General features: G+C 41.6%; 1 protein-coding gene across 1 annotated transcript in view; it reads left to right on the top strand.

Annotated features, from left to right (window-relative positions):
• The first annotated feature begins 1,240 nt into the window (after positions 1–1,240).
• The window catches only part of LOC112252576 (bcl-2-like protein 13), a 41,298-nt gene continuing 26,127 nt past the window's right edge, over positions 1,241–16,411 (top strand). The window contains exons 1-2 of the mRNA XM_024423905.2: positions 1,241–1,439; positions 2,085–2,264. Of these exons, the coding sequence (XP_024279673.1) occupies positions 2,147–2,264 (118 nt within the window). The 5' untranslated portion in view covers positions 1,241–1,439; positions 2,085–2,146. The remainder of the gene's footprint in view (positions 1,440–2,084; positions 2,265–16,411) is intronic.

Here is a 16,411-nt window from a genome sequence, read left to right as displayed (position 1 = left end):
ACAAAGTACTGAGTATTGCTTCTGAATAATTATGTAAATGTGATATCAGTCTTTTATCTTTTATACATTTGCAAAAATTTATAAAAACCTGTTTTTGCTTTGTCATTATGGGGCATTGTGATGGGGGAAAAAACGATTCAATCAATTTTAGAATAAGGCTGAAATGTAACAAAATGGGGAAAAAGTCAAGGGGTCTGAATTCTTTCCGAATGCACTGTACATAGTCATTTAAGACAGGTCACTTTAATGTTTACATAATGTTTTACCCACTTCATAGGTATATATTGTATTCTAGTCTATGCTAATCCTATATTTAATTCTGCTGTACACACATTTCTATTGGTATACTGTCCATAATGTCTATACACACCATCATTTACATTGAGTGTGCAAAACATCCATGACATAGTCTGACCAGGTGAATCCAGTTGAAAGCTATGATCCCTTATTGATGTCACTTGTAAAATCCACTTCAATCAGTGTAGGTGAAAGGGTGGTTAAATAATGATTTTTTTTAAAAACCATTACACAATTGAAACATGGATTGTGTCATTCAGAGGGTGAATGGGCAAGGCAAAAATATTTACGTGCATTTGAACGTGGTATGGTAGTAGGTTTGTGTCAAGAACATAGATTTTGATTTGATTTCTGGAAGATAAAAAAATGTCTTCCTCATTCACAATCAATCCTTTCTATAGTTCAGATTAAATCATTTGATATGATGAACCAATAACAAAGAGAGAAATGCAGAGAAAAATGGAAAGCAATTTTACCAGTTGTTTTTACATTGTCATTATGAAGACACCTATTGGATAAATGGGTCAACTCCTGTCTTGCTGCGAAAAAATGTTGGGCTAGTTTTCAGGCCTTGTTGTTTGATTTGATTGGTCCCAAAAACAGCAGACCTGGCAACCCTGGTTACAACTCTCTTTTTGGTCTGCGTGGAATCATTTTATTAAATGTTTTAATTTTTCTTTCTGTTAAGTACAATATTCATATCAACTGTATTGGAGTGTTTTTTCCTATTAAGAAATTTGCACATTTTGCACATTTAATTTGAGGATAATTTGATAACACGGTGGATAATCAAAATACATGATATGACACCTTTTAATTTTTTACATATTATAAATACAACAAACATATGAGTATTTTGTTATATACCACGAGTGTGTTTATGCAATTAATAAATTAATCAGCTAACCTAAATAAATGAAAACGCCCTTTGAACTCTCCACAAACTGAGGCGCATGTTATAGTCATGATGGCTACCCAGCCCCTAAATTAGAGACGTGAGAGGCAAGTTAAAAAAAACTTCGACCCACCCTGGTGACTTCCATAACTGTTTTGCCACTGCTGGTACTGGTGTGTGGAACGTGTTTCAAGTTTTGTTGCTCAACACGTGCATTTGTCAGGACTGCATTTGTCTCTGGAAACGGGTACGTCGTGTGTCATAGTCTAAGATAATGTCTTAACGATAATGAACTTTCTCTTCAATTGTAGTGCCACATTGATCTTTGACGGACTCTGCTTTTTTAAGGTTAGCCTACACTGAGTGTACTAACACTGTAGTGAGTAGTACACTAGCTAAAGGTCGCTGAATTTGCTAACGATTATCGCGGGTATCGAACAGTACTCAAATGTTGACTTATTACTGTGACAACTTGATGGTTCATGCCCAATATGTGTTGTGAAAGGTGCTTTGTGTTTGGATACACTGTCTACTGAAAATGTAGCTATCATATCACTCATGCAAACAATTGCCTTAAGAGTTTGTAGTTGCAGTGCATCATTGCAGTTGCACCATGATATGAATGGTATGATGAGATAGTGGCCAGGCTGTGCTGTTAATGAACAGATGTTGAGTTGTTGGTGCCTCAGGCTTAGTCTCTGCTGCCGGTGTCATCCCCATTACATGCAATCCAAAAAACTGTTTTGACTGTGTTTTTGTGCCTCATGACAGGACAAAATGTGCACAATGCTTTATTTGTAGATGCCCTACTTTGTTTCTGACCTTACACCATATATGCTCTTACTAGATACCTTGACTGTAATAACCAGTGTGCTTTTTTTTCTACTTTCAGAAGTTTGATCTTTTTCCACATTTGACTGCATGTGCCTGAGAGTCTGACCCTGCATATCTTCAATGGCTGCCTTGTGCTCCACCTCTGTGCCTGAGGGTTTCCACTATGAGACTAAGTACATTGTCCTCAACTACCTGGGCCTCCTGCCCCCCTCCCAGCTACTGTCCACTGCTGGCGGAGGTAAGTGACACTCCCACCAAATTAGGATGGGGAAGATACTGGAGATAGGAGGGACTGGCTGCTTCCTGTTCCCAATTCTCCACCATTAGCACACTCTCCATCATGTATTTAAAATTGGTGTAAGCGCTTTTGTTTAAACCAATGCGAGAGCATGTACGAGTGCACACTTCGAGTAAATAATTGGGGTGCAGACTCGTCTATACAGATTGCCTGCCAGTGCCCATCCCCCTTTTCATTGGCTCTCATTAGAAATATGTAATTGCTGTCTTGGTTTCTGGCTTGAAAACCTGCCCAGTAGCTTTAGTACAGAGGCTGTCCTGTATTCTGTCTGGGTTGAGCGAGTGGACCGTTAGTCTTTTCTTGTCCAAATTCTGGGAGCTCACACAAACATGGTCAGCACGCATGTGTCAATCAAAGCTTCCTGGAGTCCTACCATGCCTTTACAGAATGGATGGGCAGCTTGGGCTGGCACCACTTCCAAGCATGTTGGTATCTCTACCCTAGTTATGTAGAGACAGAACAGAGTCCAGTAGAGTTGGGCGATATTACAATGGTATCATCTATCAACGATGATTGGCAACATGCAGTAAAGAATGGAGTAGTGCAGCACACAAGCGACATTCAGAGTAATCTGCCTATTCCTATTTGATATATAGCCTATTTCAATAATTGGACTCGGTTCTATAGGTCTACAGAACGTAGGAGAGGAATGTAGGCTAGACAGAGTGGAGAATTCCACCAAAGCAGTGCAAAAGGTCCAGTCAGAAAATATAATCTCGCTGTTTTTCTCTTGCTCTGTTGGTTGCATGGGCCTTATAGCCTAAACCTATTTGTTTTTATAATGGACACTCCTTAACTATATTCTGTTAAGCTGTTTTCAAAAACCTAGGCAATATTCCCTTTTCCATTCAATATGACTTGGGGCTAGGCTACGCTTTCAACGACTTATGCGTGCATGTTTTTTCTCCCGATCAAACAATGAATGCATTGAACAGAGTTCCATCTAAAAAAGATGTTTGAATAGCCTAAAAATGTAATAGGGCCAGGGTACTAATAATGAGAGAACAAACCATATCAATATAGAAAAATCAAATGACAAGTTTAAGCATATTAAGAAAGAAATGATATGTGAGGGGCAGGAAAATCCATCCATGTGAGGTTGAAAACCAAATGGCCAATAACCTATCCTCTTACTAGGCCTAATATAAAAGCTTTATGTTTTATAAACAGAAGCCTATTTCCCAAATAGCCTAAGAAGGCACTGTTGCCCATTTCAAAAAGAAAAAGAATGAAAGTGTGAGTCTTATAGGCTGGTCTCACAGCTTTATTAGAGATGATAAACAATAGCCTATTAAAAGGGGAGGATGAGGTAAAGCAATTATTATCCAGTTCTGAAGATGGTAGACTTCGCTTCTATCCAGGTTATAAAATCATGGGCTAACTCACTACAGTAAGGCATGTTCCTCGTCAGTTGACTGTCGATTTTTCTCCTTGTGAGCGAGGCACACACATACCTGTTCCATGCTGGATCTCCACCAGAAAATTGTTTTAGAAAATATTTTCCAGCACTTAGCTTCTGCCCAGGCGTTCAACAAATTTTTTTTTTTTTTTACTTTTATTTAACCAGGTAGGCCAGTTGAGAGCAAGTTCTCATTTACAACTGCGACCTGGCCAAGACAAAGCAAAGCAGTGCGACACAAACAACAGTTACACATGGGATAAACAAACGTACAGTCAATAACACAATAGGGAAAATCTATATACAGTTGAAGTCGGAAGTTTACATACACCTTAGCCAAATACATTTAAACTCTGTTTTTCACAATTCCTGACATTTAATCCTAGTAAAAATTCCCTGTCTTTGGTCAGTTATGATTGTCACTTTATTTTAAGAAATGTGAAATGTCACAAGAATAGGAGTGATTTTATTTCAGCTGTGTCATCACATTCCCAGTTGGTCAGAAGTTTACATGTTTACAAATACTAATTGAGTGTATTGCCTTTACATTGTTTAACTTCGGTCAAACGTTTCGGGTAGCCTTCCACAAGCTTCCCACAATAAGTTGGGTGAATTTTGGCCCATTCCTCCTGACAGAGCTGGTGTAACTGAGTCAGGTTTGTAGGCCTCCTTGCTAACACACTCTTTTTTTCAGTTCTGCCCACAATTTCTATTGGATTGAGGTCAGGGCTTTGTGTTAGCCATTCCAATACCTTGACTTTGTTGTTCTTAAGCCATTTTGCTACAATTTTGGAAGTATGCTTGGAGTCATTGTCCATTTGGAAGACCCATTTGCGATAAGCTTTAACTTCCTGACTGATGTCTTGAGATGTTACTTCAATATATACACATAATTTCCCTTTCTCATGATGCCATCTATTTTGTGAAGTGCACCAGTCCCTCCTGTAGCAAAGCACCCCCACAACATGATGCTGCCACCCCCGTGCTTCACGGTTGGGATGGTGTTCTTCGGCTTGCAAGCATCCCCCTTTTTCCTCCAAACATAACAATGGTCATTATGGCCAAACAGTTCTATTTTTGTTTTATTAGACCAGAGGACATTTCTCCAAGAAGTACGATCTTTGTCCACATGTGCAGTTGCAAACTGTAGTCTGGCTTTTTTATGGTGGTTTTGGAGCAGTGGCTTCCTCCTTGCTGAGCAGCCTTTCAGGTTATTCCAATATAGATCTCGTTTTACTGTGGATATAGATACTTTTGTACCTGTTTCCTTCAGCATCTTCACCAGGTCCTTTGCTGTTGTTCTGGGATTGATTTACACTTTTCACACCAAAGTACGTTCATCTCTAGGAGACAGACCGCGTCTCCTTCCTGAGTGGTATGACGTGTGGTTCCATGGGGTTTATTCTTGCGTACTATTGTTTGTACAGATGAACGTGGTACCTTCAGGCATTTGGAAATTGCTCCCAAGGATGAACCAGACTTGTGGAGGTCTACAATTTATTTTCTGAGGTCTTGGCTGATTTATTTTGCTTTTCCCATGATGTCAAGTAAAGTGGCACTGGGTTTGAAGGTAGGCCTTGAAATACATCCACAGGTACACCTCCAATTGACTCAAATGATGTCAATAAGCCTATCAGAAGTTTCTAAAGCCTTGCCATAATTTTCCAAGCTGCTTAAAGGCACAGTCAACTTAGTGTATGGTAACTTCTAACCCACTGGAATTGTGATAGTGAATAAGTGAAATAATCTGTCTGTAAACAATTGTTACCTGTGTCATGCACAAAGTAATGTCCTAACTGACTTGCCAAAACTATAGTTTGTTAACAAGAATTTTGTGGAGTGGTTGAAAAACGAGTTTTAATGACTCCAACCTAAGTGTATGTCAACGTCTGACTTCAACTGTATAAGGCTTCAGTGATTTTTGCAATTCGTTCCAGTTGTTGGCAGCAGAGAACTGGAAGGAAATGCGGCCAAAGCAGGAGTTGGCTTTGGGAATGACCAGGGAAATATACCTGCTGGAGTACGTGCTATGGGTTGGTGCTGCTATGGTGACCAGTGAGCTAAGGTGGGGCTTTACCTAGCAAAGACTTGTAGATGACCTGGCGCCGGTGGGTTTGGGGATGAATATGAAGCGAGGGCCAGCAAACAAGAGCATACAGGTCGCAGTGGTGGGTAGAATATAGGGCTTTGGTGACAACTGATGGCACTGTGATAGACTGCATCCAGTTTGCTGAGTAGAGCGTTGGAGGCTATTTTGTAAATGACATCGCTGAAGTCAAGGATCGGCATGAGTGAAGGATGCTTTCTTGCAAAATAGGAAGCGGATTTCTAGATTTAATTTTGGATTGGAGATGCTTAATGTGAGTCTGGAAGAAGAGTTTGCAGTCTAACCAGACACGTAGTTGTCCACATATTCTAAGTCAGAACCATCCAGAGTAGTGATGCTCGGTTGAGGAGCATGCGTTCAGTTTTACTTGCATTTAAGAGCAGTTGGAGGCCACGGATGAGTGTTGTATGGCATTTAAGCTAGTCTGGATGTTTGTTTAGTGTCCAAAGAAGGGCCAGAGATATACAGAGTGTTGTCATCTGTGTAGAGGTGGATCAGAGAATCACCAGCAGCAAGAGCGACATTGATGTATACAGAGACGAGTCGGCCAGAGAGTTGAACCCTGTGGCACCCCGTAGACTGCCAGAGTTCCGGACAACTAGCCCTCCGATTTTTACACACTGAACTCTGTCTGAGAAGTAGTTGGTGAACCAGGCGAGGCAGTCGTTTGAGAAACCAAGTCTGTTGAGTCTTCTGATAAGAATGCGGGGATTGACAAAGTCTTGGCCAGGTCGGTGCAAATAGCACAACTTTGGTTTTAGCAGTTTTTTTGTATATTACAATTTTTATTCCCAAAATGTTTTTAGGGGGTTGGCCAATAGGGGGTGATACTGTGGTATATCAATGTTTTATGAGAATATAACCATGATAGGACAGAGGTTGACATCGTCCAACCCTAGTTGACAGTCACTGGCATTAGGGTGAGAAATGGTTTGATCTACTAAATGGAAACATTACAACCTCCTCCATTAACTAGCCTGAACTGCTCTAAATACGGATGGCGTGATAGCCCATGCAGGAGCGGTAGTATGGGGTTCTCTGATGTCTGCCATGTACCACATGTGATTACCATGGTTAAAGAAGGAGTCTGACTGTTCCCTATGAAAGGCAAAGACCTTTTTGCTCTGACAGGAGGAGCTGGACCTCTGTATTTCCTCTTGTCTGTTTTGTCAGAGGGGGTGGGTAATGTAGAGAAGAGTGCTTGATCCCTGCTTTCCGCTCGGCCCACTCCTTGTTCTGACAGCCGGTTGCGTGCAATCTCCGTAGCATTACTCACACGCCACCAGTCAAGAGAAAAGAGAGGCGCAGGCCGGACTGCTGAACCAGCACCTAGCCTGGCTGGCAAAACCAACAGGGAGCCTCATTGCTTCTCACTGAGTGAGTTTGAGCGGCCAGCTGAGGGTTTAAGGGTGAATGAGACACTTGATGTGTGGAAATTGGCTGATGTACTTGGCATTAGACAGCATTACCTGGATAAAGAGTGCTGCCTCCCTTTGACCCATCCCTTTCCTAGAAATAAGTACAGTATTTATTGAGTACTGCTAGTTGATCAGTTCTATTTAATTCTTGATAATGGAATTGAGCAATCCATTCTTACTTTATCTAAGGAGAATTTGCGCTATGCCCTTGTTTCTGTTTTCTTTTCATATGTGTTGGCAGATGCCTTGTTTTAGCTGTGCTGCTTGCTTCCAAACCAATGAGAGCAGGAGGCGGCTAGCCTTGGGCCCAGTCATATAGCTGGCATGTTAACAGCATAGGAGTTGACCAAATCCGCTTCAGAGGCAGTGTGAACTGACCGAGCATCATCCACAGCGGCCCAATGAAATCTCTCTGCATCACACTCGCCCCCTCCCACGGTCCTTTCTGGCTGAGTGGATGCATTGTTTGTTTCCTAACCAGTGAGTGGGCTGAAGAGATGTGGAGGAGAACAGGGAGGGAGGGATGTGTGTGCCCTGTCATGTGGATCTCTGCCTGCCTCCAGCAACATGCAATGGATGTTGTGAATAATTCACCAGTGTGTGTGTGTGAATGAGTGGTGTGCATCTGGGCCTGTAAGCCCATAATGAGAGCAGAGCGTGTATTGCCAGAGAAGGTGAGGGAGGAGAGAGCAGCTTGAAAAGGGTGTGTGTACATTCACTACATGTTTTGCTATGTACGTCTCAGTGCTGTTTGTCCGCTATGGCCTATAGCTTGTTTGGTAATTGGTGTATATTTAATATCCACACCCGAGGGGCCTACACTTAACGGAGAGGGAGTGCGTTGCTGCTACTTGTAAGTGTGATGAGCATTGTTCAATGCTCAACTTTGCTCTGTAGATTGGTGTCCATAGTCTCCATACAGGACAGTTTTTATTTTTTTTGGTACCTTTTAACCTAACCTCCCTGTAAACCATTACATAGGCCTACAGTATGTGTACGTTTGTGGTCTGCAGTTATTACACCATACAGTCAGTGGTTTTGCACATAACTAATGTTTGCACTGTGTATCTGGCAGACTGAACCATATGTTACAGGAATTATATTCTATTATATTTTAATACCCAATTAAAATTAAACACTCTGTCAATTCCTAAGAATTTGTAAGACTCTTATTTGTATAAAATGGACAGAGACCAGTCTCAAATATCAACCAGCTGCGTTTATTCTCGAGAGTACTGAACATGATAGTTTACCACAGGTTATAAACTGAAGATGACGTCATTAGTTTTCGTAATACCCCGTCTCCTCTCCGCTCCAGTACAATGGCTGTATGGTTCTCAATACTTAGATACTTTATGACCAGAGCCAAGGTCTGCCTGTGTAGATAAGCATTCTAGCCAGTCTAGCGATAAGTTCATTAATTTCTACCAAGGAACAGACAGTCATTGTTCTAATTCTTGATTATATTTACACACATTATATTCAGTACTAGGGTTTAAAGAAAATGTATACATCTATACAGTAACATAGTTTTCTGATTAGTCAGTCCTGATTAAAATGTATACATAATTAGTCATTATTGATAAATCCCTTAACACAACTAAATAATGGCAAAGAAGAATATTTGATTTTGAATAGATTACTTCAGGAGCATTAAGCCCTACATTAGTGGCTTGCGAAAGTATTCACCCCACTTGGCATTTTTACTATTTTGTTGCCTTACAACCTGGAATTAAAATAGATTTTTGGTGGATTTTGATTTACACAACATGCCTACCACTTTGAAGATGCAACATATTTTTTATTGTGAAACAAACATAAGACAAACTGAACTTAAGTGTACTTAACTATTCACCCCCAAGTCAATACTTTCTAGAGCCACCTTTCTGCAGCAATTACAGCTTCAAGTCTCTTGGGGTAGGTCTCTATAAGCTTGGCACATGTAGCCACTAGGATTTTTGCCCATTCTTCAAGGCAAAACTGCTCCTTCAAGTTGGCTTGGTTCTGCTGGTGTACAGCAATCTAAGTCGTACCACAATTGGATTGGTATCCACTTAAACCACTCACGTTTTGCTTTAGCAGTATGCTTTAGGTCATTGTCCTGCTGGAAGGTGAATCTGTCTCAAATCTCGAAGACTGAAACAGGGTAACCTGTATTTAGCGCCATCCATCATGCTTTCAATTCTGACCCGTTTCCCAGTCCCTGCCAATGGAAAAACATCCCCACAGCATGATGCTGCCACCACCATGCTTTACTGCGGGGATGCTGTTCTCGGGGTGATGAAAGGTGTTTGGTTTGCGCCTGACAGTGTTTTCCTTGATGGCCAAAAAGCTCAATTGTAGTTTTATCTGATCTGAGTACCTTCTTCCATATGTTTGGGGAGGCACCCACATGCCTTTTGGCGAACACCAAATGTGCTTACTTATTTTTTTCCTTTTATGCAATGGCTTTTTTTCTGGCCACTCTTCCGTAAAGCCTAGCTCTGGTGTGTACGGCTTAAAGTGGTCCCGTGGACAGATACTCCGATCTCCACTGTGGAGCTTTGCAGCTCCTTCAGGGTTATCTTTGGTCTCTTTGTTGCCTCTCTGATTAATGCCCTCCTTGCCTGGTCTGAGTTTTGGTGGGTGGCCCTCTCTTGGCAGGTTTGTTGTGGTGCTGTGTTCTTTCCATTGTTTTAAATGATGGATTTAATGGTGCTCCATTGTCATCTTGGTGGTGCCCCTTGCTTACTGATGTTGCAGGCTCTTGGGCCTTGCAGAATGTGTGTGTGTGTGTACAGTTAGTTTTTCACAATTCCTAAGGTGTATGTAAACTTCTGAGTTTAAATGCATTTGGCTAACATTTAATCCTAATAAAGATTCCCTGTCTTAGGTCAGTTAGGATCACCACTTTATTTGAAGAATGTGAAATGTCAGAATAATAGTAGGGTGATTTTATTTCAGCTTTTATTTCTTTCATCACTTTCCCAGTGGGTCAGACGTTTACATACTCAATTAGTATTTGGTAGCATTGCCTTTTCAATTGTTTAACTTGGGTCAACCATTTCAGGTGGCCTTCCACAAGCTTCCCACAATAAGTTGGGTGAATTTTGGCCCATTCCTCCTGACAGCTGGTGTAACTGAGTCAGGTTTGTAGGCCTCCTTGCTCACACACGCTTTTTCATTTCTTCCCACAAGTGTTCTAGCGGATTGAGGTCAGGGCTTTGTGATGGCCACTCCAATACCTTGACGTTGTGGTTCTTAAGGCATTTAGCCACAACTTTGGAAGTATGCTTGGTGTCATTGTCCATTTGGATGACCCATTTGCGACCAAGCTTTAACTTCCTGACTGATGTCTTGAGATGTTGCTTCAATATATACACATAATTTCCCTTCCTCATGATGCCATCTATTTTGTAAGTGCACCAGTCCCTCCTGCAGCAAAGCACCCCACAACATGATGCTGCCACCCCTGTGCTTCACGGTTGGGATGGTGTTCTTTGGCTTGCAAGCCTCTCCCTTTTTCCTCCGAACATAATGGTCATTATGGCCAAACAATTCTATTTTTGTTTCATCAGACCAGAGGACATTTCACCAAAGTACCATTTTTGTCCCCATTTGCAGGTGCAAACTAGTCAGGCTTTTTTATGGTGGTTTTGGAGCAGTGGCTTCTTCCTTGCTGTGTGGCCTTTCAGGTTATGTCAACATAGTAAAATGAGTCATGTAGATACTTTTGTACGTGTTTCCTGCAGCATCTTCACAAGGTCCTTTGCTGCTGTTCTGGGATTGTTTTGCACTTTTTGCACCAAAGTACGTTCATCTCTAGGAGACAGAACACGTCTCTTTCCTGAGCGGTTTGACGGCTGCGTAGGCCCATGGTGTTTGTATTAAAGGTCGACCGATTAATCGGAAGGGCCGATTTGAAGTTTTCTTAATCGGTAGTTTTGGACACTGATTTGGCAGATTTTTTAAATTCTTTTTTTATTCTTTATTTAATCTTTATTTTATTAGGCAAGTCAGTTAAGAACACATTCTTATTTTCAATGACGGCCTAGGAACAGTGGGTTAACTGCCTGTTCAGGGGCAGACCGACAGATATTCACCTTGTCAGCTCGGGGGGTCCAATCTTGCAACCTTACAGTTAACTAGTCCAACGCTATAACCACCTGCCACTTGTTGCACTCCACAAGGAGACTGCCTGTTACGCGAATGCAGTAAGCCAAGGTAAGTTGCTAGCTAGCATTAAACTTATCTTACAAAAAACAATCAATCATAATCACTAGTTAACTACACGGTTGATATTACTAGTTTATCTAGCGTGTCCTGCGTTGCATATAATCTGACTGAGCATACAAGTATCTGACTGAGCGGAGGTAGGCAGCAGCACGCTCGTAAGCATTCATTCAAACAGCACATTCGTGCATTTTGCCAGCAGCTCTTTGCAATGCTTCAAGCATTGAGCAGTTTATGACTTCAAGCCTATCAACTCCCAAGATTAGGCTGGTGTAGCCGATGTGAAATGGCTGGCTAGTTAGCGGGGTGCGCCAGCTAATAGCGTTTCAATCGTTGACGTCACTCGCTCTGAGACTTGGAGTTGTTCCCCTTGCTATGCAAGGGCCACGGCTTTTGTGGAGTGATAGGTAACAATGCTTCGAGGGTGGCTGTTGTCGATGTGTTCCTGGTTCGAGCCCAGGTAGGGGCGAGGAGAGGGACGGAAGCTATACTGTTTGTGGCAAACCTCTTCAAGGTTAGGAGCGTTTGTCACAAATTAAGTGGTAAACTGTCACCAAATCACCCAAGAATGAGAGTTCTTTCGAACAGGACACAGTACCTGTGTGTTTGTTTCTCCGTCCTGGTCCACCCAGGCCGTAGGCGAGGTCAAGGATAGCAGGGTTCGGTACACGAATCGGGTTCTCGGTAGGTCCAGGTCCAAACTCCAACAGGTAAGTCCAAAACAATCCAGCTCATACACGGTAAATCCAGCCAATCTCTATAGTCTCTTTCTCTATTGTTCATAGATCCTTCCAGCACTCTCCCTCTGACTGGTTTTTCTTTACCCTTTATCTGTGGGTCGGCTCCACCTTCTGAGGGTTCCCCTTGCTTCTGGGACTTGTCGTTTTGGTGGTCGGCCATTTTGATCTGTAGTTCTGACAGGGGTGGCCATTTTAGTGATCGGGCAGAGCCCGTTTATTAGTTTTGCTCTCACATATCTGCCATTTATCACTCGACCCCTTTCTTTGCCACATGTTACACTGGCAATACTAAAGTGCCTATAAGAACATCCAATAGTCAAAGGTATATGAAATACAAATGGTATAGAGTCCTATAATAACTACAACCTAAAACTTCTTACCTGGGAATATTGACGACTCATGTTAAAAGGAACCACCAGCTTTCTGATGTTCTGAGCAAGGAACTTAAACGTTAGCTTTTTTACATGGCACATATTGCACTTTTACTTCCTTCTCAACCTTTTTTTTTTGTTGCATTATTTAAACAATTGAACATGTTTCATTATTTATTCGAGGCTAAATTGATTTTATTGATGTATTATATTAAGTTAAAATAAGTGTTCATTCAGTATTGTTGTAGTTGTCATTATTACAAATCAATAGGCCGATTTTATCGGTATCAGATTTTTTTTGGTCCTCCAATAATCAGTATCGGCGTTGAAAAATCATTATGGGTCGACCTCTAGTTTATACTTGCGTACAGATAAATGTGGTACCTTCAGGTGTTTGGAAATTGCTCCCAAGGATGAACCAGACTTGTGGAGGTCTACAATTTATTTTCTGAGGTCTTGGCTGATTTCTTTTGATTTTCTCATGTCAAGCAAAGAGGCACCGAGTTTGAAGGTAGGCCTTGAAATAGATCCACCGGTACACAGCTCTAGCAGGTCAGAAATTTGACGAACTGACTTGTTGGAAAGGTGGCATCCTATGACTTTGCCATGTTGAAAATCAGCGCTCTTCATGACAGGCCATTCTACTGCCAATGTTTGTCTATGGAGATTGCATGTCTGTGTGCTCAATTTTTATCCACCTGTCAGCAACGGGTGTTGCTGAATCCACAAATTTGAAGGCGTGTGTGTATATATAAATGTAGTTGTGTGTATGTGACATATAGATAGATAGATATAGTAACCTTATGTGTAAAATAGTAAATGGCTACTTCTCAAAGTATTTAACTGTCGGGAGTAGAACAAAGTTGTCCACTATCGGCATAACTATTTATTATGACCATCAATGTTGGCTATTAAAATCAGATCCAACTATAATATCAAGGGGCTAAAAATCAGGGCTTAAAATCAAAGGGGTTCATGGTTTCTTTAAAATCCACAATTTGGATCCCTCCACAGCCTCAGAGGATCTAGATAATTTTTCTAACCTTTCTGTATTACAACCAAATTATGATAAGTGTATATTATGTATTTGACCACAAAATTATACTTTTACATTACCAGGTAGTTTACCAATAAAATGGTCTGATGTTTTTCATATTCTGTTACAATGCATGTTATTAGAAGGTTAGTAAAATATCTCGCTACCATGGAAAGGGCAACACCTGCCTATTTGTGGGAAAAACACCCTGAATTAACTCTTTAGTCGTATCGCAGTTTACTTATTTGCTTGTGGCCCTGCCTACACCTAACTAGCTGTTTAAAAAAGAATAATTATTTAAAAAATAAAGTATTATATGAACAAAAATATATTTTATTTGGAATGGCAAGCCAAACAAAATGAAACAGGCCTATTTATGAATTCGGAGGGCAGAAAATATTAAAGCATTAGACCTCTCACTAATGGCTTCAGTCATACAAAAGCTATACTTAAGTCCGAACTGGTTCACTAGCAGATTAGTAAGAATGGCTCAATCCGTGTTCACAAATGGCATTTTCCCCTTTATTCAGATTACAACCTCTCTGTTTCGGTGATTTGAAAATGAAATCCTCTCCAATATTGCTATCGTTTAAAACAAGCCATAGAAAGTTGTTTGCAATTTCAGTTTAGTCCATCAGAAAAGACATACATATTATGGTTTAAAAAGGGTTGCCCATTTTGGGGAATTAATGGAAATATATGCAAATGAATAACATCTCATTTACATGTTTTTTGCATTGGATATTTACCATATCATATGGAGACAAACATAAACCTTTTTACCTTATCATAAGTAGACATAATTGCAAATGATTAAATCCTTCCAATAGAAGAAACAATTGTTATGAATTGAACTTTAATTAAATGAGTTGACTCTTCTCATGGGATGATTTCACTGAAAAACAAAACAAAGGGAATATTGAATGATCCCCAATGATCCACCGCATCTCCCAAAAAACATTTTCAACATGCATCTACAAAATTATAGTCTAGAATCTTCAAGCTTTGATTGTCTTCCTCTCAGGCTTCCATGTCTTCTCCCTGGACCTCCTCAATGTCCCCCTCTTGAACATCAGACTTTGAGGCCTCATCTTCACTGTCACTTTCCAACCTTGAGGATGGCTCGTTGTCAAGCTCAAAAAGCCTCAAATTTGCCCAGATGGCCACCAATTTTTCAACCCTTGTATTGGTCAGCCTGTTGCGTGCTTTGGTGTGTGTGTTCCCAAACAAGGACCAGTTGCGCTCTGAGGCGACCACTGCATTGAAGATAGGAAACACTGTCACCACTGATAAATCCACCATAATTGAGAATTTCAATAAGCATTTTTCTATGGCTGGCCATGCTTTCCACCTGGTTACTCCTACCCCAGTCAACAGCACTGCACCCCCCCACAGCAACTCGCCCAAGCCTTCCCCATTTCTCCTTCTCCCAAATCTGTTCAGCTGATGTTCTGAAAGAGCTGCAAAATCTGGACCCCTACGAATCAGCCGGGCTAGACATTCTGGACCCTCTCTTTCTTCAAAAATTATCTGCTGAAATTGTTGCCACCCCTATTACTAGCCTGTTCAACCTCTCTTTCGTGTCGTCTAAGATCCCCAAAGATTGGAAAGCAGCTGCGGTCATCCCCCTCTTCAAAGGGGGGGGGGACATTCTTGACCCAAACTGCTACAGACCTATATCTATCCTACCATGCCTTTCTAAGGTCTTCGAAAGCCAAGTCAATAAACAGATTACCGACCACTTCGAATCTCACCATACCTTCTCTGCTATGCAATCTGGTTTCAGAGCTGGTCATGGGTGCACCTCAGCCACGCTCAAGGTCCTAAACGATATCTTAACCGCCATCGATAAGAAACATTACTGTGCAGTGTTTTCATTGATCTGGCCAAGGCTTTCGACTCTGACAGTCACCACATCCTCATCGGCAGACTCGACAGCCTTGGTTTCTCAAATGATTGCCTTTCCTGGTTCACCAACTACTTCTCTGATAGAGTTCAGTGTGTCTGCTGTCCGGACCTCTGGCAGTCTCTATGGGGGTGCCACAGGGTTCAATTCTTGGACCGACTCTCTTCTCTGTATACATCAATGAGGTCGCTCTTGCTGCTGGTGAGTCTCTGATCCACCTCTATGCAGACGACACCATTCTGTATACTTCTGGCCCTTCTTTGGACACAGTTAACAACCCTCCAGGCAAACTTCAATGCCATACAACTCTCCTTCCGTGGCCTCCAATTGCTCTTAAATACAAGTAAAACTAAATGCATGCTCTTCAACCGATCGCTACCTTCACCTACCTGCCTGTCCAACATCACTACTCTGGACGGCTCTGACTTAGAATACGTGGACAACTACAAATACTTAGGTGTCTGGTTAGACTGTAAACTCTCCTTCCAGACCCATATCAAACATCTCCAATCCAAAGTTAAATCTATAATTGGCTTCCTATTTTACAACAAAGAATCCTTCACTCATGCTGTCAAACACACCCTTGTAAAACTAACCATCCTACCAATCCTCGACTTCGGCGATGTCATTTACAAAATAGCCTCCAATACCCTACTCAACAAATTGGATGCAGTCTATCACAGTGCAATCCGTTTTGTCACCAAAGCCCCATATACTACCCACCATTGCGACCTGTACGCTCTCGTTGGTTGGCCCTCGCTTCATACTCGTCGCCAAACCCACTGGCTCCATGTCATCTACAAGACCCTGCTAGGTAAAGTCCCCCCTTATCTCAGCTCACTGGTCACCATAGCATCTCCCACCTGTAGCACACGCTCCAGCAGGTATATCTCTCTCG

This window comes from Oncorhynchus tshawytscha, linkage group LG06 (assembly GCF_018296145.1).
Source record: "Oncorhynchus tshawytscha isolate Ot180627B linkage group LG06, Otsh_v2.0, whole genome shotgun sequence".
In the NCBI taxonomy this organism is placed as follows: domain Eukaryota; kingdom Metazoa; phylum Chordata; class Actinopteri; order Salmoniformes; family Salmonidae; genus Oncorhynchus; species Oncorhynchus tshawytscha.
This window is presented reverse-complemented; position numbering and strand designations above follow the sequence as displayed.